Below are 23,327 nucleotides of genomic sequence, written 5' to 3' on the forward strand. Positions count from 1 at the left end.
TACGTTCAGTAATAAGCGGTTTAATTCTGTAAAATCCAGACGATTGCTTCGTAGATTTGCCAGATCGAATACGGCGTGTTTTGAGAATTCCAAGAGTTTTCAGAAACTGATAGAGGTCCGGTTGAAGCGTAGATTTAGATCTTAATCCAAGGAGTTGCATCCTTGAATAATTAGGTCTGTTGGCGGGAACATTCAATTCTTCGCAACGAAGTGCTGGCCAGTTGAGGCAAGGATTTTCGAAATCAGGACCAGGATTGCAGTGAATATCCATGCACGTAGTAAGATCCATGAAAAACATGGAGTGAGGTAGAGCCAAGGTGGTCTGTCCATGTTTTGTTGCCTTGGAAATTGGAAGCGAAAGTTTAAAGTTACGTTCGGCCAATTCACGCTTGAAACGATAGCGAACGTCCAGAAGTAGAAATTTAAAATCGTTGCTCTTTGAGTGGTCCAATCGCCCAGAACTTACTTGTAAACCATGGTTGAGGTCATTAGGAACAATTTCATGACGACTATGGACGTAGAGATGAAGTAATAGAAGCAAAAATCCATAAAATACGCGGAGTAATAAATCGAAGCAGGCAGCCATATTGGTGCATACATTCTCTTGTCATCGGGCATCGGGTGCACGCACATGTGTCCCACTTTATGCTCTTGGATTCCCGTCATTTTGTAAATAGACGCATGAAAAAAAAAAAAAAATACCAGTAACTCAAATCTTTCTACTATTCTTTCGACTATATACGAATAACCTTCTCCATAACCTATCAGCGAGGCTATGGAATCACGAATGTCAGTAGAAAAGCATTGAACAAAATCTAGCTACCAATGGGCCTAATCTACATTTTTTTTTTCTACATGTATGACATGCAGATACTACTAAACACAATGGATGTAAGTGAAAAATAAGAAATCATTCACTCAACGCGCGCTTGTCAATAGTTTTCTTTTCTTTCTGTTTTTTTTTTTTTTTTTTTTTTTTTCCACCAAGTGGTGTCGGCAATTTTCTGTTCTCTTAACTCGATTATCAATCGGCACTTGTACAACAAATAGGGGCCAACTACAAGCTGGCTACAGAGAGCCTTCTAAATGGCAACCCCAAAGCAACTAGTTCCGTCACTGCATCAGTTGATACTGCCAAATCAGGGGCGGAAAAAAAAATCGACTATCCCTCATTTCTCAATTAATGAAATGGGCAACGGTACAAGAATCGAGATTCATTTACAATTTCGTGAGCATAAGCATTGCAAAGCACAAGAACAGCGAATAAGAACCCTCTAAACTTCTTTGAAATGGGCATTTGTGCGCAAATCAGGATGTTCTAAATTACGTTCGTTGAGCTTGCTATTCTCGAAAATTCCCGCCATTTTCATCTAGAGGCATCGTGAACAAAATAGCAGTGACTTAAATCTTTCGACTAAATGAAAACAATTATGTCAATAATCCATTGGCAAGGCTACGGATTGGAGAAATGTGTTAGAGAAGCAGCACCCCCTTTCTGAAATAAACAACATCTATCCGTGGGTCAAGTTCACATTCATTTTATCTATGATATACGAACAGATGTAACTTAAATTAGGGATGTAAGCAGAAAATCGGAAAACAATCGCTTAACCCAAGTCAACCGGTTATTTATTTTTCGACTGATGTCGGCAAAATTCTGCTCTCTTTAGTCGATTATCAATGACCAATTGACAGTCCTAAATACTGTTTCTTTCACTCTATCCATTAATACTGCCAAATTAGAGCATGAAAAATAAATTATTCTTTCCTCATTGGTCCTCATTTGCTACACAATACTTAATAGAACTAAAAATGATAAAATAAATTCTATGTTAAAACTGAGATTGTAAAATGTGTTTTGCTATTTATGCTTAATCGGCTGCTGGATCGTTTTTCTGTTATGCGATACCACGAATGGCTGAAGTTTTTGTAGTCGTTATTATTGCTTTATTAATGGACGGGACGTTATCAGCCCTTGATGGCTCTACGCCTCGCCTAAATGATTCTCAACTTAGTAAAATCAAATTCAGTTTGAAAGCACGATCGCCTAGTGGGCCGTTTGTTTGACCTAAATGCGATTACCATAAAGATCCTTCAGTATACATGTCGGACCTAAACTTGAGCTGAGGACCGAAAAGAAAAACCCCTGGCTCCTTGGACCTCCCGTAAATCGCCACTGTACTCATACGGGTAGACGTCAGTGCAGCATTTAATCAGGCGAATACTTTAAGACGAAGTGTCTTTGTCCCTGATTTTCGAACGCCCTGTTGCTAAATCTAAGCAAGCTGCAAATCATATTGCCACATAGGAATATATCAGCTAACCAAGCCTAACGTTATTTTTGAAATATACACTATCGAAGGTTGCCATATCGGCGACTTCGACGAAGAAATCGGTTATGCCAGGGTTTTTGGGGGACCGTGAGTTTTTTTATGAGGCAAAAATGTCAACGTGACCAGTTAAGGCACGAATAATCCGAATTTGTTGCATACATTTCGAAATAAAGGGCACATTCTTGACTATATGGACATTGTTAACGTCGAGACTTGTTTTAATAGTGCTCTTTTCCTTTATCAAACGTTGCACATTGAGTCTGATTGCCCCCAAAAGTTAAAAAGAAGCTCCGTTGTATAACTGATTTTTTGGCATAAATAAGGTGTTGATCGACACCAGTATAATGTAATAGGAATCGATTATATTTAGTCACGCCAGTTGCACTCTAATCAGTTTCTCTTGTAATAATGTTAAAAGTTCAAATTTTTTGTAGACATGGATTCCAATGGTAAACTTTCACGTCGCAGCTTAAAGACTAACGGCCAGTATACTGATGTCCTTCGAGGACTTGGTGAAGGAATCAAGAATTATGTGGTCTCCATTACTAAGCAATCTGTGGAGTCTTACTGTCTCTCTCCTGGCAAAGTGTGTGGCAGGTCCCCCCGGTCCCAAGGGAATCGAAGGATCTCGCGGTGAACGAGGACCAAAAGGAAGCACTGGGATCAAGGGCCAAAAAGGTATTGAAGATTGAGCCACGTTTTAGCTCATTGAATGCCCGTCCAAAAGGAAAGCTCGGCAGTTTCTAAGCGTTCAATTGCCAAATTCTGATAGATACATTTTGCTTATGGATTTAGCAATTCTATCTCAATATAAAATTATGTATAAATGTTGACAACATCTTTGAGGTAGAGGTTTGTTTTTCAGTTAATTATTTAATGATTAATTATTTTTTAAGAAATTAAAGACCCTCTTGATGATTAATGCCATGATTCTTGTTACCCTACTGGCACTTACACGTAGCTGTTACTCAGTAAAATAATTGATAAACTGATTGATCAATTGATTGGTTGATTGATAAATTAAAATAAATAGGGAAAAAAGAGACTCAAAAGAGTAATGTTACTAAATATAAGTAGCGATATACAAAGAGTCCAAAAAGCTTCTTTGAGTACGCAATATAATAAATTGTAGAATTTTTTTTTTGTTTTCGATTTTTTATTATTATTATTTCTTATTTACGAAATTAGTCACGCCTCCTGGTTCCATAAATCTGAATTCAAGGAATTTTTTAATAATTTGCTTGTCAATCTTCGTTCGTTGATCACAGCAAAGAATAAAATATTTTTGCGTCATAGAAATATATTAGACAAACGTTTCCTTGCTTCGCGATTACAAGAAAATCGGGAAAATGTCATTTCGCTACTGAAAGAAAATGGGTCTTTTAATGAAAAATGGTAAATGGCGAAATTAGCATACTTATCCCAAAGTTTCAACATACTAAGGTGTAAAACAAAAATGCCTTTATTCGATGAAACGCTGAAGTTTGTAGTGACGACGCTGTAGTCAACGTTTATTAAGAAATAGTTTTATTTTTTCCGTTTTTTCCCTGTTCCCAGTTTGGAATTTTCCATTTATCAAATCGCTCATCCTCTTTTTTTTTTTTTTTGCCGGGGTGTGTGTGGGGGTGGGGGAGGGGAAGGGGGGATAAGGGGGGAGGAGGGTGGGTTATGATAAATCGGTTTTCAAAGCATCAAACAACAAAGCAGACTAAGTGATGACTCTGCTCTAAGTGATTCTAGTATGGTGACTCTGATAGTCGTTTGCTTGGGTTCGTAAAAAAAAAAAAACCCTAAACACTATTCACAACGATTTAGCAATGAGACATTATATCAATCGTTTTAGGTTAAATCGTGTATGATTTTCAAACGAGGGAAAGAGTTGAGCCAGCGGGGAATCTGCAACAGTGCAGAAGTGCACCACGGGAGTATTTGTTTTGCTGCTTCTTGCAGATTGGAGTACATTTAAAACTCGCATGTAAGAACCCAGCGGTTTAAGAGCTTTCTGGCAGAAATGCGCCATTTTAATACCCAAAAATATAAGAACATGCTTAGCCAAGCAAGATCAAGAAGGTTTCTATATGCGGGTTACAAGTAAATTAATTTAAAAACGTTAACCAAGCTGGGAGTTTATCTATGTGATATAAAATAAAATACATAATACAGTTGTGAATAACCATTGTATATTCAAGGACCAAACCTAATTTTATTTATCTTTTCTAGCCAGGTAATCATCAACCATATCTCCTTCGTAGAAATTAAGAAGCTATTAGGAATTGACTAAGCCTAAATTGCCAAGAAGTACCCCAAGATACAAGAACCTATTTTGCCTGACTTCAAAAAATGTAGGTTCTTACTCGCTGGTTTTTACCGTATTTAAGACAGTCTAGGTGAGCAATTATACACAATAATTTGAATGATAATTTTTCAGAGAGAAATCGATCGTCAAGAAAAAAAAAAAAAAAAAGCCTGAAAGGCGTTGTTCGAGCAGTTGGTTAGGACGCCGAGCTCGTTAATTCGTATTCTGAATTTCTTTTATCTATTTCTAAAAACAGCAACAACAAGAACAATAAGCACTTAATGATTGGCTCCAAGGGAAACAAAACTCACTGTTTCCTGCGGGGCCAGTTAATAAGTGTTTTGTTATACCTCCCAACTCAAAAATAGAAAAAAAAATGCGAAGAAATCGTTTGCTTGACAAATTTGCCGCGGTTTCAAGGAGTACGACCTGATCTCGTGCAATTCGAAAGTTCAAGTTGTTGTTTCCCAAGGGAGGTAGTGAGTATTGTTCGCCCTAGGTAGTCAAGGAATTTTGACCCACGACACGTGGCACGTTCTCATCCAATCGGTAAACGTATTTGAGTTAGAAGGTATAACAACATTAATTAATTATATACTGGGTCAGACAAAACGTTTAACCTTGCAAATCTGCTTTGTGTGTCAGCACTAGAATGTTATATCAGTTTTAGAACAGATGTGTTTATAGAATTGCCTTTAAGTTTATTTGTTAGTGAGATGTTTTTAAGTTACCTGTCTGAGTTATGCGAGAGGTTGACAAAAGTTCGTAGAAATCAACTCTCAAAGAAAGTCGGCTTGCCTTATCAAACGTCAAACGCTCTATCAGGAAACTAGAAATTATATCATCAACCATCTAGTCAAATACATAATTCTCTTCGAATTTCATGATCGAAAATGGTGGCAGATATAAAACCAATCGAGGTATGGCACATAATAGTCAGCGTTCAAGTAACAGTTACAACTCTCGTCAGCTGTTGCTAATATTATCTAAAATGCATATTCCGTATCTGACACTTCTCTGATTTATGAGCCTTAATCAGTAAACTAACTGTTGCCTGCTAATAAAAATAACCATGTCGCCCGGTTTAACATCTACAGCGGTGCCCTTTCTGCCCAAAACGACCAGTGCAGCTAAAATAGATAGATTTTGCCAAGCCTAAAAGTGGAGCTCCTGATTGCAATAATTAACTTTAAAGGAAAATGAGGATTTATTTTTCTTGGATTAGAAAGTCAAAAAATTATCAGTTATGAGCTTACAATTGTTTAGCGTGTGGTTTCGCTCTTTTTTTTTTTTTTTCAGTTGAGTAGTTGAATTCTAACAAACTATACCCAATAAGCCTAACCAAGATTGTGTAAATTACGAACGCAATATGTAAGGGACTTTCCAAGAGACGATTGTGCAGAGAATATGTCGGACGAAAAGTCAACAACGCGCCAGGGGTTAATATGCGCCGAAATGTTGCCTTTGAACGTACTTCCTTCTACTCCTCCAGGATGATAACCTAACTTGAGCCTGCGATCCAATCAAAAAACCAATACCCGCTCAGCGGTCTACTTACAAAAAAAACATGCAACCTCGATGAGCTCTAAACCTGAGTCCGCGATTTGGTCACGTACCACCATAGCATTTCTCATTTGCTTTGCTTTGTTCTGTTTTTATTCCTTTCAGATCTTATATAATTTCCTGTGTTGATAAAGTATCGCTTCCATTTTAAATTTCACTGTTTCACTTAAATAAACCTGATTGAGACGTACACCCTTTTATTTCCTTTTATTTAGCCATTTGTTCCCATCACCCGACAACTGAAACTCCCCATAACTCGACATTTTCTTGATTTTATTGGAATGTTCGAGCTGAGCTGAGCTATTAAGCATCAACTTCTTAAAGTGTCTCTAGCCCCCATTTTTTTTTCTTTCAGAATAAACTCTGCTAGTTTCTCTGATTACTTCAGCGAAAAAATTATGGCGATTGATAAAATTCCTGCGTTTCTACAGGCGTTTGAACATGTAATTTCTATGTTCACGACCGCGCAAAGTGGGATCTAGGTTGAGCTACTAGTGACGTCACTTCGGGAACCGGGCTAATACACTCAAGAAACTGACTGAACTTCGAATGCTGTTAAAACATTTTTGGGTTATTTGTGATTCATATGGCTTCTACATCAATTTTGACACATATTATCGCATGTTCGCATGTATTCTTCTCAGAAACAAAATATTTTTATTCCCGAAATGACGTCAAAATCCAATTCGTCCCATTCTTCGTTAATTCTCCTCGGTCGTGAACATGGAAAAGGGCAATTTTGCAAACTTTGAAAATTCTTAGGACATTAACGAAAATAACTACAACGATGTTTTTTTTTTTTTTCGCGGAAGTAATCAGGGAAACTAAATGTTATTAAAGGAAAAGAAAATTGGGTGGCACTTTATATAAGTGTTGCATTCTCGCCAGACAGTCACCTCCCAACGAAATAAATAAGGTATACCAATCAATAAAAGGACAAAGAAAAGAAAAAGACCAGCAGAAAAGTTAAAGGTAAATGTTTGGTCATTTTTGGCATGGTTCTTCGGACCCTGCTTTTTTGTTCTTTGTTTTTTTGTTTTTTTTTTTTTCCCGTAATGTAATACTTCGGATGTTCATTATTTTAATATTTGCCAGTCTGGAGCTGCTGAAATCGAAGATCACCTACAGTTTGTGTGTCTATTCAGCGAAGTTAAGTTCGACTTTTTCATATTTCCTCAGTTATGGATGGCTGCGCTAAAGGGGTAAAAATAATGTCCGCAGAGAAACGTAGCACCAATCTTCACAAGGCGTCCTCCATTTTGTCCGTTGCTGCAATTCTGTTGACGATCGCGCTGTTCGTGAGAATGGAGACAGTGGTTCATGACACGAAAATGATGGATTCAAAATTCACGCTGGAAATTCAACAAATCAAAGAGGATCTGAAAGAGGGAAAAGGTTGTTATCGAGGTCGTGTGAGCGAGAACTTTGATATTGTCAATGGTAAGTGAAAGTTTTGTTGTCTTCATTATCTTGTTATTTCAGGGACGCTAGCGGCATGCGGAGAGCAAAATTATGCTTGAGCACGTTAGTCATGTACAGTCGTGTTCGTCGCTTATCATCTCCAGCCGCCGTAAAACGTTCGAACGAATGATTCGATGTTTTTCGATTAATATCATTTTTTGACGATAAATTAAAACCTATAAGTGCAAAATAAACCAAAACAAGAGTTTTCATGAAAGTAAACCCCGCTTTGTTATCGGATTTTAGCGCACCTTACAGACAAAGCATCTGTTGTCTTAAATGTTTGCGTGTTTTTCATGATAACACTAAGGGTTTGATAAGATATATTTATTAACGAATATCCGGGAAAAATAATTACTTAAGGGTATTTCTATTCCCCGTATGTAATAATTTTAGGCTAGCGTAGAATACAGTTAGCAAGTAGGCAAATGTTTTCCTCCAAGGAGATTTCATTTAGTTGTTGCAGACAGAGGTCATCTTATGTATATCAGTTCAGACAAAACGGCGTGGCACTGAAATTCAATTTGTTTCTCTTGGCACATTTTGCCAGCGTTGAAAGGTAAAAAATGGTTAGTGATTCAAACACAGAACTAAGGATTTGAAGCCATCAACTGAAATTGTGTAAAATGGCATAAGAGTTTGAAATGGAGACACGCCAGTGACTGGTAATCCGCGTATTCTGTTTCATGAGACAAAAAGAACGTCATTTACCTCAAGTAAAACTGGCACAAACGACTAGAAAAGCAACTCACTTTCATCATTTTATTTGCATAAATGGATTTCAATTTCGATTCTGAAGTTTGATCCAAAGTAGATATTGCGTCAATGACAAATGCAGACTACATCCACCATGTTGCGGAATGCATTTACCAGAGCCGGTATTAACCATGCTGACGTGGCGTTAACTGCTAACCCAACACAATAAACTGTTACTAAGACCACTGAAAAACTAAGAAAAAAGAGTTGCTTATCAAGATTTTGTTTCAATGTATCGTTTGTGTCTTCCTGATTTCAACTGATTCATTTCTTGTCTCTAGATTAGCATCATCCGAAAAAATGTAGTAAAAAGCCCAATTAATAATAATTAAATACCAAAAAAAGAAAAAGCGATCATGATGTCAAGTTCTGAACGCGAGTAAACTGTGACTCAACCAGCAAACCCAATTCAACCAACCATCAAGACCTGAGGCGAAAACCTTCCATGTTCGAAAAACAATTCTCATTGGTAATTTCTGCGCAATTTTTGTCTTGTGTTATGCCATTCCTTTTGCAAACAATGGCCAATGCTTGATGGTGAAAATGAAAGTCACATTTTTAACACCTTGGCTTCAAAAAAAGATAAAAATATGCCGGAAAAAAAATTGCGATTAGACGGAATTTTTAAGTACTCGTAGGCCAGCATTTATTCCAATTCAATAGGCTTGGAATATTTTCCCCTCTACAAATGTAGCAAAACAAAGAAATTTGCCACACCTACTTCCCCGCAATGTCCTCAAGTAATCTGCGCGCGCTCGAAGGAAACAGTCAGTGGTTTGGATATTTTATGACGTCAACGTGAGCACTAAAAGCAAAACTGACAGCCGAGATTTTCTTGCGTTTCCTTCGGCAAAATTCCGTAAAATTTGGCAAATTGGTAGTAAATATTTTACTTTAGTCGAAGCTCGTTTTTCAGGGAAATCTATTAGACCAGGTTTTTGCAGCTGTAAAAGACATAAATTCGAAAAAAAAATCGAAAAAACTGCCTTTACAAACCCTACTTTTTCTGTGTTTAAAATTCGTATCCCGCTGTAAGAGAGGTGCTGTAAAAATTTTGGAAGATTTCACAGAAAATCACAAATAAAGCCATAAAAAAAGTAGAAAACACATTTACTTGGGCATTTATAATCAAGACAGCCAAAGATTTTAACAGAGATGATAACAAAGCACTATTTAATCAATCATTGGTTATTACATGTAAGAAGTTTGAGAGGACTGGGTGTGAAAGCGACTGCAAAAACAACATTCAAAACATAACACTTGCGCGCGCAACGCCAAGAATGATTACCCTATGGAGCTATTTGAAAGGTAGGGTTTAACGGTTCGGTGGATGTTTCTAAATCATCACTGTTATCGCTTTAAAAACCCTACGAAGATGTAGTTTAGTAATCACACCCTATAGTTAGACGTGATGGATGACCAAAATTCTCAGAAGATTTCATTGGATCTTACCGACGCTGACGCTTAGGTTTGCATGCCAAATTTGAAGCACTTATCAGTTTCTCTTGCAGCCAGATATCGATGCAAACCTTTTACTTTCTTTATAGACGTGAATTCCAACGGTCAAATTTCACGTCGCAGCTTAAAAACCAACCACCAGTATCCTGATGCCCTTCAAGGACTTGGAGATGGGATTAAGAATTATGTGGTCTCCATTGTCAAGACATCTGTGGAGTCTTACTGTCTCTCTCCTGGCAAAGTGTGCGTGGCAGGTCCTCCAGGACCAAAGGGCATCGAAGGAACTCCCGGTGAACGAGGACCAAAAGGAACTACTGGGATCAAAGGGGAAAAAGGTATTCAAGATGAAGTCATGTGACCTGCCTATTGATGCTCCTCTCTAAAGAAAGACTCACCACTTTCTAAAGCGTTCAATTGTCAATTAACATAATTATTATATTATTATTATAAATATCAAAACAAATGTATTTGTTCATGGATTACCATTGAAAAAATTCTAGCGTAATAGACCATAATTTGGGAAAACTGACAGCATACTTTCATGGCAAGTTTATGTCTTAACCCTGGTTCAGGTTAGACCATTTTCGCTCGTAACCCGGTATGAGGGCTAGCTTTCTGTTCCTTTGTATCTCCAATAGTATTAAGTAGTGATAAAATTCACGCGGCTTGTAAAGCATCGAAGCTTGACAAATCAGGTGCCAATAATGACGAAATATTACGCTTAAATGACTTCGCATTTCAAAATTCGCCATCATGGATTCCAAATGTTTTTCAAAACTATCAAAACAGTTCCAAAGTTGATTAAAAATCAGAACAATAAAAGTTGCACACATATGGCACCATACCTCTGAGCGGATAATTTAACACGCGCCTTGTGTGGATGTTTACGTGATGAATGAAAACGCGTGGAAAACTGCATCGGCTGTTAACCTCGGAAGATCCGCGCCACAGGAATGGCTATTTCTAGGCCCCCTGAGTTTTTTGAAAACAGGATTGACGTAAAAAAAAACAAACAAACAAACAAAGAAAAAACACTTGGGAGCAATTACTTGCGAAGTTTACGAATAAGGCCTTAGGATCGTCAAGCTAATTAGTAACAAAACAAGGAACTCACCAATTGAAATGAATAAGTTTGATAAGGCAGTCTTAATTGTTGACTAGCTACGAATAATTGCAATTTAGCTGGGTTTTCACGGCTCGATAAAAAACCGACAGATTGCTGTGTTCTTGGCATCTCGAATTGTTGAACCCGTCTAAAAACCTTAAGACTACAGCCACAACCAGCAAATTCATCTTGTCCTTTGAACAAGAAAATAAGCACATATAGAACTGGCATGGAATAAATTGAGTGATCGTAGTGCTGCGTGCACTACCTGGCATGGTTAATAGAAACCGCGTTTTGCCAAGGTAAGGGCACAACTCTGAATCCATAAAAATGGCAATGTACATGCACACACAAAGAAAAAAAATTAAGGAGCAAAAGAAACTTAGCTCCCCATCCTTTAGCTACCTTTAAATGTGTATGACTGTTTTTTTCCTGGTTAAATGTTACAGGAGCTCCTGGACATCCGGGACCTAAAGGTGACGCAGGGGAGTCAATATCTGCTCCAGAAGTTATTGTATCTCCTACCTCACTCACTGTGACTCAGAACCAGACCGCCACGTTTTACTGCTCAGCTGATGGTAATCCAAAGCCTAGCGTATCCTGGAGTAAAATAAGTGGCTCAGGACTGGTGAATACGGACGGACAAGGCAATAAGCTACAGATCAAGAGTGCAGGTTACAATGACTCGGGGAGTTACGTTTGCACGGCTACAAATCTATTGGGACATGGCAAGAAGGTGGTGAAACTTTTCGTGGAAGGTAAGCACACTATATGCTTCAGAACGCACACTAAGAAAACTTTGTCAAATGGCTACACGCGTCACTGCACATGTTTTATTTTGTTGGTCTAATACACTTGACCTGAGTCGGATCGACTAAGGTGGTAATCGACCCGGAAGTCATTTCGTCCAAGCTGACTTCCGGTACGTGGAATTTCTTCCGTTTTAAAAATCGTGAACTGACTTCCGTTAAGAAGGGCCGACACCATGAAGAGTCGACCCCACTCAAGTCGCGTGTATTGGACATGGTAATAGCACCATGAAGTCGCCTCCTTAGACTGGTTTTATATTTCTACGGTAGGATAACTTACTGCATGGATGCTGGGACGATGATAACTTAAACTGAAGAGAATGAAGGAATGAATGAAAGAATGCATGAATGAATAAAATGAATGAAAGACTTTGAGGAAATATTTTAATTTTAGACACCTCGTAGGATGTCTTTTTGCCTTTTGTTGAGTGATTGATTGATCGATTGAATGATTGAGTGATTAAGTGACTGATTGATTGATTGATTGATTGATTGATTGAGTAATTGACTGATTGACTGATTGACTGATTGACTAACTGGTTGAGTGATTGAGTGATTGACTGATCGAGTGATGGACTGATGGAGTGATGGACTGATGGACTGATGGACTGATGGACCGATGAACTGATTGAATGATTGACTGGTTAATTGGTTGACTGGTTGACTGGTTGACTGGTTGACTGGTTGACTGGTTGACTGGTTGACTGGTTGACTGGTTGACTGGTTGACTGGTTGACTGGTTGACTGGTTGACTGGTTGACTGGTTGACTGATTGACTGGTTGACTGGTTGACTGGTGGACTGATTGACTGGTTGACTGGTTGACTGGTTGACTGGTTGACTGATTGACTGGTTGACTGGTTGACTGGTTGACTGGTTGACTGGTTGACTGGTTGACTGGTTGACTGGTTGACTGGTTGACTGATTGACTGGTTGACTGGTTGACTGGTTGAATGATTGACTAACTGGTTGAGTGATTGAGTGATTGACTGATCGAGTGATGGACTGATGGACTGATGGACTGGTTGACTGGTTGACTGGTTGACTGGTTGACTGGTTGACTGGTTGACTGGTTGACTGGTTGACTGGTTGACTGGTTGACTGGTTGACTGGTTGACTGGTTGACTGGTTGACTGGTTGACTGGTTGAATGGTTGACTGGTTGACGGGTTGACTGGTTGATTGGTTGACTGGTTGACTGGTTGACGGGTTGACTGGTTGACGGGTTGACGGGTTGACGGGTTGACGGGTTGACTGGTTGACGGGTTGACGGGTTGACGGGTTGACTGGTTGACTGGTTAACTGGTTGACTGGTTGACTGGTTGACTGGTTGACTGGTTGACTGGTTGACTGGTTGACTGGTTGACTGGTTGACTGGTTGACTGGTTGACTGGTTGACTGGTTGACTGATTGACTAACTGGTTGAGTGATTGAGTGATTGACTGATCGAGTGATGGACTGATGGACTGATGGACTGATGGACTGATTGACTGATGGACTGATGGACTGATGGACTGATGGACTGATGGACTGATGGACTGATGGACTGATGGACTGATGGACTGATGGACTGATGGACTGATGGACTGATGGACTGATGGACTGATGGACTGGTTGACTGGTTGACTGGTGGACTGGTTGACTGGTTGACGGGTTGACGGGTTGACGGGTTGACGGGTTGACGGGTTGACCGGTTGACGGGTTGACGGGTTGACGGGTTGACGGGTTGACGGGTTGACGGGTTGACTGGTTGACTGATTGACTGGTTGACTGGTTGACTGATTGACTAACTGGTTGAGTGATTGAGTGATTGACTGATCGAGTGATGGACTGATGGACTGATGGACTGATGGACTGATGGACTGATGGACTGATGGACTGATGGACTGATGGACTGATGGACTGATGGACTGGTTGACTGGTTGACTGGTTGACTGGTTGACTGGTTGACTGGTTGAATGGTTGACTGGTTGACGGGTTGACGGGTTGACGGGTTGACGGGTTGACGGGTTGACGGGTTGACGGGTTGACGGGTTGACGGGTTGACGGGTTGACGGGTTGACGGGTTGACGGGTTGACGGGTTGACGGGTTGACGGGTTGACTGGCTGACTGGTTGACTGGTTGACTGGTTGACTGGTTGACTAGTTGACTTGATTGAATGATTAACTAACCTACTGCCTGTCGGCTCGTGTTCCCAGAGCATTTTTCGTTCTCACAAACTGAGAACGAGAGCTGTGCCCTTGTCAGCTATCCGAGAGCGAATAATTCAATTGTTCTGTATAAATCTAGTAGTTGTTCAAAACTCTTTCTAAATCCTCTTAAAAAGCACTTCGAAAACGCCACGAAGCGGCCGTCATTATGTTAACAACCGGAACATTGCCACGCTACTCACTATCTATCACAGAATAGATAGTGAGTAGCGTAGCCAATCAGAGAACGGCTTTCGCTATAGAACGCTGGTAGATTTATACTTAAACTGGATAGAAACTCTTAAATGAACGTAAATGTTTTATCATTTGTTTGTCTGTCCAGTGTCTCCAACGTTCACCGAGGTTCCCGATAGAGTTGTGAAAGTAACAGCAAATTCTGTAGCTTCTATTCCCTGCCAAGCATTTGGTTTTCCACCACCGAAAGTTGTCTGGTCAAGAGGACTTGTGCCGTTACCGCAAGGTCGAACCATTGTTGCCAATGGCACACTGAATATCTCCAAATTTAGTCCTGAGGACGTCGGTCCTTATCAGTGTAAAGCCACCAACAAGCTTGGGTCTGTTAGCGCATTGACAACCTTGCGTTATGTTGCAGAAGGTGAGAACTAGTATTTTTTGTTGTTCTTGTTGTTTGGCTTTATTTGGCTTTACTGTTTCAATAATGGACACGCATTACACTGTAATCGAAGCAGACCTTCAGATAATGCGAAGGCAACTAGCAGGCAGCTGTCTTTTGGAGTTTAACTGTCCCTACATTTTCAACTTACACTGTTCGACTCATTATCAAACTTAATGAATTGTTAATGAAATTATGAAACGATGATATTATGACGAAATCCGATAGGAAATCGAGCAACTTCAACTTTTACTGGACAAAAACCTATACCAGAATAATTTAAGTATATTGCAGTCCTTTTTTGCATTTTCTAAAAGCTAAAGATACAAATAGTTGCCTGAAATAACACCAAAAATAATTTCCCATGGGAAGTCGATGAAATAAATTTCAAAGTTCAGAGAAATTGTGCAAAAGGAAGTAGCATTTCATCATCAGTTTCATTTCACCAGTACTTTCAAGTGTTTCATATGAACTGCAACGTTTGTTTTCGACAGTTCGCGTTGTTAGAAACGATTTCTTTTGAGAAGATATTTAACACAGTCGCACAGACGTTTGCAATACAATGTAAATTATGTTGGTACTAAGTTTTTGTTTACTAGTTACTCGAACTTCTGGTGGATTCCCTCTTTAAATATATGTTGCTCTGAGTATCGAATACCTGTTGACAGTAACTATTAGCATAGTAAATATAGGGGACTGGTTATGAAGCCCGGCAAACATCAAAGGAGCAAACAAAGATGCCAAGATTTATGTTGGATGGTCCACGACCGTGCACAATTTTTTGTTTTGCGCTCATACATTGTGCATGAATTACGTAACCAACACGTTCCTATTGGTTAGCTCCTCAGTACGGAGTGAACAACTATTGTGTTTTGTGCACGGTCAAGGCCAAAGAAGCGAACAAAAACATACAGCAAAGAACTTTGTCGGGTTTCACAACCATTCCCCTTCATTAACTATGCTATTAGTTGGTCTTGTGATTCGCTGCAGTTGCTCGGGCACTCGTTCATACGTTACCGTGCAATAACTACTAAATCTCTTGTTGGCTCTAGAGAATTTTGTTAAGTCATAGACATAATTTTTTTTTTTAAGACTTCAGGATAAATTCGGTTATAATAACCGACAATGCATCTTATAAAACTCGTCTTCGTCATTTCCTGAGTCCTGCTGTTGGAAGCAAAACTCGTTGGGTGCTGTGTTACCGCGCCTCCACTCATGGTTGGGCTTCAAGAACCTTTCACAGCAGGTGTGATGGGAAACGTGACACGATTACCATCATTAAAAATGGACAGTACGTGTTTGGAGGATACACCGATATACCTTGGGGTAAATGGAACATCTCATACTAATTTTCTCAAGTTTGTTTTTAATAAGTACTAGGACGCGGAAGTAAAGGCAAAGCTGCTTCCTTAACCGGCAGCCAATCCGTAAGAGGAAACATATATTTTGCCACGTACGCTCAATAATAAGATCACCGTAATAAGGGTAGATCTAGATCGTGTCCAAGGTGAAATTATGTTTTACATTAGGACGCAAATCACCCTAGCCTATTTGACTGAATTTTTATGTTATTAAAGACATGTTTTTACAACTTCCCACGAGAATAGTACTGCCCATCGCGTGCGAAAAAGCAAGAGTAAATAAGTACTCTTTTACAGGTTATTTATCTACCTTTTCTGTCATGTATTATAATTCCTAGGCTTGTACACATCATTGATTGTAGTTTGATCTTTGTTAATTGTGATATACTGCGTTCTTTTATCGTGGGAATGATGTAATGACACTCAGTGCATATTTTTCGTAACGTATAGTAATACGTGTATTATGATTTCATTGGAAAAAAAAAAATTCAAGCAAGATCGCAAAGTATTTCACAAAAATAAAGACAAAAATTCGAATCAATGGTTATCACACTTTTGAAACTTTTCCGAAAAATCATCAGGAGTGTCAATTGTTTGGTCACGCGACTTGGCACCCTAAGCCAATAACCCCCCCCCCCCCCCTCCTCCTCCTTACCCCTCAGTCCTCACCTTCCATTCATGCTGGCAAATGAGGTTAAATAGGGTCAGGCAAGTTCTTTTTACCTATGTAGTTGTCTGATGCTAATTATTCTGTAGTTATTCTCCTTTTTTTCCTTATTTACCAACTAGAATATAGAGCTCCACCGATATAACATTATTGTTATCATTGTAATTATTATTATTTGTTATCATTCAGGGTCCAGTGATAGTCCTGGTTACTCTTCCAATGCGTTCATATTTTCACTCCGAAACAAAGAAGATCATGCATTTAAGAGCATGGTGAAAGATCCATCAAAAGCAATTTACGGACGCACAAATCTAGGTCCAACATTTGGTTATGGGTGGGACATCTGTATTCAGGACAATGCCAACAGCAACACTGAGTCCTACGCAAACTTTGGCGTCTCCTACTCTGTTCCAAGTGGAGTACAAGACAGGAAAACAATCCTGGCTGGGACTTACAAATTCACACCTGATGAGGTGGAGGTGTTTTACCTCGGCTGAATCGCTTTTAATAATGGTTTGGAACATTTTCATTTAACTAGTGGACATGTTAATTACATGTAAGTACGCCATTTTATTTTTAAGTTTCGCCTCATAATTTTCTTTCTACTTATGTAGTGGATATATCACTTGATTACAAGAACACGTGCGTTTCAACATTCGCTAAGCAATCGGCCATGACTGAATGTAAGCAAAATATTTATATATCATAAGAGCACATTGGAATTTTCGGAGTCAGTTCTGCTTAAAAAAGGTTCAATTTTACATGTCAAAGGATTTAGATATATAAAAAAAGTAAATTGCCATGTCACGAAGAAAGAAAGGGCATAACTACAACAACAACAAAAAAATATTAGATCACTAATGTGACGCGATTTAAATAAGACGCGAAGTGACCGTATAGATGGTACAAAAAAAGCGTTCTTGTCTTATTTTAGACGCAAACTTGAATAAGACGCGTCTTGTTTTCTCCCGTATAATTCACCCTAGGCTCAAATCGTTTTGCCAAAAAATTTCGGCTGCTGGGATGTAAAATTATTGCCTTGTTTGAATTGTTTCGTTTTTACCTTAGTTAAAACTGTAACGTTTAGCTACGACGCTGTTTTGTTTTTGTTGTTCCTTTTTCTGGTTTCTGTGTATGTTTTATGGATATTATTCTTAATCTTATTTTCATTCTTGTTAGTTTTCGTTTTTCTTTTTGGTCATTAATCTGAATTCAAAGAAGATTTATGAAAAAAACTAACGAAACGAGTAATAAATGTCGTAAAGAGCCATTCTTTTGAATTCAGGCTGCTTGGGTCGGAGGGATATACTAAGCTCGACCTTGAAGGCCCGAAGTTTATTTAGGAACCACCATGTGTTCGAGGGACTAAGTTCCTAAGCGAAGAGCAGAAAACAAAGCTTTCTTAGTTCTTTTGCTTTATTTTAGATTAGTGGATGCAAAAGTGCATGTGATAAATATAGATTAAATTTCAGAATTAACTCGAAGATACATAGCATGGATACTTTTTTCGCGGAACTTTTCTCAAAGTTCTTTTTGTTGACAATCAGTAAGTTACAAGACTGTTCGTTGAATGAGTTCAAATTAAAAGTGAATTCACATACCTGAGCTGGTCAGATAACTACACAAGAATTTAAAATTCTATTATGCACGCGTGAGAAACAACCGAAAATATTTCCAGGAAGAATTCTGACATTACATAAATTGTCAGGGATAAAAACTTCCGCGTTTAATCTTATACGTCTTTCAAACAAGTAAAAACTGAGGTCTCGAAAAGTTGTTAGCAGTGTACCGTTACTGGGTTAATTAAGAGAAAAGAGTACTAGCTGGTAGTTTACAAAATATCAACCTTAAACTTAACTTTTCACTTGGGTAGGATAGATTCAATGATGATGATGAAACAACTTTGTATCTTTGGTCATAGAGCTGGTTTTATTTACTTAGTGTTGATATAACTGTAACATAATTATCTAATATATGAGTCCCGTTAGGACTGTCATGTTATTAAACTAGTCTTCCTTTAATAAAAGAAACCTGTCTCTTTTAGGCTGATCACTTTTCTTCTTTTTATGCGAACTTGATTTAATTAATAAATGTTTGTTCTTAGTTTTTTCCTTCATAATATTTTAATATATCAGGTCGAAGGAAAATTTTAAACTAGTGAAACGACTTTTTGTGACAGCATTATTGTAAGTTGGCAAGTATATGGTTTTAATAATAAAACCTTTTTATACTTATACCCATCCTTGTGTATTGCTTTTTTCGAAGTACACGACTATAAAACGAGTGGGCATCGGGTTGGAAACGAGTTTTAGGAATTCTGCGCTAATTCTGACGAGCTCCACCAATGCCTGTCCAGCGCCCTATTTTGATGTCTCTTGGTTTGTCATTTTCTATCATGATCCATTTCATGATACAACATTCATTCAAAGTCAAAATTTAAAGCCGCGTTTCGTAATTCAAATTTACTGTCACACTCTCGCTGCACAAGAAAAGACTAGCTCTGCTACATGAAAGATAGGAAATGGATATTAATGTGTCCTTTTGGCCGTAGTACCAGTCTGACAATTACTTTAAATTTGTTCAGTATACTGCAGGTTGTTTTTTGTATTGCAGGTAACTGTTGGGACAAACCATGCAAATTTTTCTTACTTCGTGTGGTCCCCTAAATTGAAGATATTGTTGTCTAACAATTAGAAGGTGAGCTCAAACAGCTATCAGAGTCGATAGAAACTAACAGCGAGCTGTTTGTTTCAGGATAACCCACTAACCAAACTCAAGCTATCAAACGAAAACATTTTTTTTTTATTTTTCAGAAACTTCACGAAAACGCACTGATGGATGATTGACCAGCTCCCTTTGCCTTCTATCGATCGATGGATCGATCGTTAGCTAAGCTAAACGCCTAAGCCCCATCCCCTTTCCTCCACCCATTTATACCCCCGCGCTGGTTATAGGTCGATCGCCAAGTAAATATACTGTATTCCGCCTTTCCGGTTATAAGATCACCCCCCCCCCCTCCCCCCCTCCCATCCCTCTTATAAGCGCCACCCAAAACCCCTTATGCAGTTTTACAACCCATGGTTTAAAACCGGAATTTTACGGTCGTTAGGCGGGTTATGCTAACTACAAGCTGGTGTAGCGAGTAAAATTTCCATCAGAATTTCAAAGCGAGTGAGAGGTGGGACACTTTTTTCTGATGTGTGGGTATTGGGTGATCGAGCTGAAATTTAAAGGGATCGGCCATTTGATTTTGTTCAGTGTTACAATCCCAGTCGAAAATGTACTGATCATAAGCCCCACTTAAAATGTTGATAATTAGGTAATTTTCTTAGTTAAAAAAAGAAAGGAAAAAAAAAAAGATGTGACTGGGGATACGTCATCTAGCTTAATAAGTACATGTAGTCCTTACAACTTTAGTCTGGAGTTGAAGTTGCAAAAATATGCTTTAATTTTGATAATTTGAATGACTATGAGATATCATCATTATTTAGCATTCTTGAGGATGGGCAACGTAGAGCTTATGTCCAGCACGATTCGCCGCTCTGTGGAAGGGAAATACAGTCTGGGAGGTAGCAAATAAACACTGTGTGAGCATTGTATGAGCACTGAAATATCTGAACTGAACTTATGTGTGATAGGTCAAGGTTCTACATTAAATTTACGTATTTGAAACTGCAATAAGCGTAAAAAACTCTCTTGGCCTTTAATAAACAACTCCACAAATCAAAACGGCGTGGTACAAAGAGTGTGCATACGAGCGGCGTAGATGCAAATAGCGTGGATACAAACAGCGTGGATACAAACAGCGTGGATACAAACAGCGTGGATACAAACAGCGTGGGTTGAAACTAAAACAGTAAAAGAGCAAAAGTTACAAGTTGCGACTAAGCTAAATTCGAATAAAGAAATAACAAAACTGCAAAACGAGGACTGTGAATTACACTTACATTGTTTCGGCCAGAGAAAACTGTTGTGAAACGGACTGCGAATGACGCGAAGAGACTAGCACGAAAGCTAAATAGAACTGCGCTAAGCGCGGACCAAAATGAACTGCCCCAAAACTGTACTGCAAAGCTATGATATGGAAAATACGCTAGAACATGCGGAAAATAAAACTATAGAAACTTAGAAAGGCGCTAATGAAGATGAAACAGCAAAGAAACGCTAACGAGGGCGCGAAAACTGACAGAAAGGAATAAACACCTAAATTGACGCAAAAAAGAAGACCAAACAAAAGGACGAAAAGAAGTATAAACTAATTTGCGTACGCAAAGGAAAAACAAATTACGCAAGAACGAATAATAGAAAAAATGTTATACTTGGATCTTACAGTATTGATTAGCGTTGCTTAGGGTTGAAGTAAATATATCTGTGCTGAAATAGTGGTGAAATTGTACTAGAAGAAAGCATTGTGTGTGTGGGACACGTGATAGGTCAAGGGTCTACATTAAATTTACGTGTTGGTGAGCTTTGTTTAGGGCTGAACTAAACATATTTGTGGGCTGAAATATTTGTGAAATTGAACTAGAATTGAAGAAAAGCATTGAAGAAGTTCGCTGTGAAAGCAGTTGAGATAGCAGAAAGCAATGGAGAATAGTGTACGTAACGAAAAGATGAGCTAGCTGAAGTTTCTTTCTTGATCAGAATTGGTTAATGTGGTTTGGATTATGGTGTCTTAAGTAGAAACAGAGCGGCAGTTGGGTTACACAACATTTACATTTGAAACCAGTTGAGATAGCAGGAAGCAATGGGGAATAGTGTAACGAAAAGGTGAGCTAGCTGAAGGTTCTGCTTTGATCAGAATTGGTTAATTTTAATGTAGCTTAGATTATGGTCTCTTTAATGGAAAACAGAGCAGCCGTTGGGTTACGCAACATTTATGAAAGCCAAAGAATACTCAAGTCGTGTAAGAGGGAAGTTCTGGTTTATGCCATTGTTTGCATTTTACCTGGAGGCAATGCAATGTATCTTTCAACTTTAAAAAAAAGTAATTCGCTGAAGAACTTATCCTTTCGCTGTAATGAAAACAGGTTATAACTGTCATGCATGATAAGAGCACAAATTAGGTTTGGTTTGTGAAAAAAACAACTAGAAGAGTCTAGAAGACGTGATTTAACCACAGGATTTTCAGCTGGAAAACATTCACAATGGAAAACAGATTATTTTTGTAATAAAACAGAAGGTTTACAGTAGTGATAATGAATTCAAGTTACAATTCATTTGCAGGTTTTAGTTTTTTGTAAAGTTTTACAAATGTGGTATTTTAAATTTTCTCTCAACGGAAGAGTGGTTGTGATTAAACAATATTAAACAAAACAAAAGAATTTTTACTCCCAAACGAGTTTAGTGAGGCTAATTTAATTGCAAACAAAAAAGTTTTAAATTGGCAGCCATTTATGAAAAGGGTCCATGCTGAATTTGCTGAGGATGCTATACGTGAACCTGTTGAATCGGGTCGTGCTCTTGAAGTTGTCGTACCTCCGTTGGTGGTCAATCCATTGTCAGTTTCAGTTTAGGTCACTAACAAAAAGAGGCTCATTCTTGATTTAAGATACGTTAATAAATGTTTGAGAATGAAGACTGGAAAATTGCCATATCCTACTTTATGTCAGAAGCCTTTATGTTTTCTTTTGACCTGAGGAGCCGATACCACCATATTGAAATTTTTGAGGGTCATCAAACCTACCTTGGTTTCTCTTGGAAGCATGGTAGCTCTAATTTCACAAAGTTTTACGTTTTTACAGTCTTGCCATTTGGTTTATCGTCCGCGCCTCTTATTTTCACCAAAACTCTTTAAAAACCTTTGGAAAAACATTGGAGACATCAGGGCATATGCATTGCTATTTTTCTCGATGATGGCTGAGCCATAGAAAGAGATCGCCAAGTGTGTAGTAGCGTAGCTAAAGCAGTAAAAACTGATCTTGGTGAGGCAGGTTTTATCGCAAATGACGAGAAAACGATATGGGAACCTTGCCAGCAAATCGATTGGTTGGGTCTTACATGGGACAGTGCTCGAGGAACCGTTGAAATCGTCCATAGGAGGTTTGCCAAAATACTCGGTACTGTTGACATTATTGTTGACTCTGGCTTCGTCATTTCTGGTAAAAAAAATGACTTCTTTCAAAGGGCAAATTATTTCTGCATCACCACTTTCCGGGAACATCTCCAGAATCATGACTAGACACTGCGTTTTGTCTACATTGAGTGTCCAGCATTGGGAGGAGAAAATTGAATTAGATCAGTATCGCATTGAAGAGTTGCGTTTTTGGAGAACAAATTTGAATTCCCTCAAGGTTCGGGATTGTTTCCTCATTCATGAGCCTCAATGTTTCGTTTAATCCGATGCGATTGCTAATGGATGTGGTTCAGTGATCAACCTTATGAGGAGCATATCTGTCACAGACTGTAGGAACCATCCGAATGTTCCAAAAGTTCTACTTGAATTGGAGAGGGCTTACCGCCATTGATTTTTCTCTGGAATTGTTCGCCCCAGTTCTGGAGGGTTCCCTCGTCAAGTGGTTTACGGATAGTCAGTCGGCTGCGAAAATCGTCGAAGTGGGAAGCATGAAGTTCGATCTGCACAGACTCGCTGTCAAAATTTTCCAGATTTGCGCTGAGCATAATATTCGTTTGGAGGTCCCGTGGATCCCGAGAACGGAAAATGAGAAAGCAGATTATATCAGTCGTCTTATTGAC

The 23,327-nt window shown here is 38.7% G+C and overlaps 1 protein-coding gene across 1 annotated transcript; it reads left to right on the forward strand.

Annotated features, from left to right (window-relative positions):
* Nucleotides 1-6,648: 6,648 nt before the first annotated feature.
* On the forward strand, nucleotides 6,649-18,823 carry LOC145494746 (uncharacterized). Its single transcript, XM_081474319.1, has 6 exons — nucleotides 6,649-7,632; nucleotides 9,957-10,202; nucleotides 11,422-11,730; nucleotides 14,313-14,585; nucleotides 15,696-15,929; nucleotides 16,821-18,823. The coding sequence occupies exons 1-6, from the start codon at nucleotides 7,374-7,376 to the stop codon at nucleotides 17,126-17,128; spliced, it is 1,629 nt and encodes a 542-aa protein (XP_081330445.1). The 5' UTR covers nucleotides 6,649-7,373; the 3' UTR covers nucleotides 17,129-18,823.
* The last annotated feature ends 4,504 nt before the right edge of the window (nucleotides 18,824-23,327 follow it).

Source organism: Orbicella franksi, chromosome 8 (genome assembly GCF_964199315.1).
Source record: "Orbicella franksi chromosome 8, jaOrbFran1.1, whole genome shotgun sequence".
NCBI lineage: Eukaryota > Metazoa > Cnidaria > Anthozoa > Scleractinia > Merulinidae > Orbicella > Orbicella franksi.

What these genes read in the sequence shown, in the direction of transcription:
- LOC145494746 (XM_081474319.1), top strand. Translation starts at nt 7,374, where the DNA reads ATGGATGGCTGCGCTAAAGGGGTAAAAATAATGTCCGCAGAGAAACGT. An exon ending in TGGGATCAAAGGGGAAAAAG is followed by an intron (nt 10,203 to 11,421) that starts GTATTCAAGATG and finishes TAAATGTTACAG; the next exon opens with GAGCTCCTGGACATCCGGGA. An exon ending in GGTGAAACTTTTCGTGGAAG is followed by an intron (nt 11,731 to 14,312) that starts GTAAGCACACTA and finishes TTGTCTGTCCAG; the next exon opens with TGTCTCCAACGTTCACCGAG.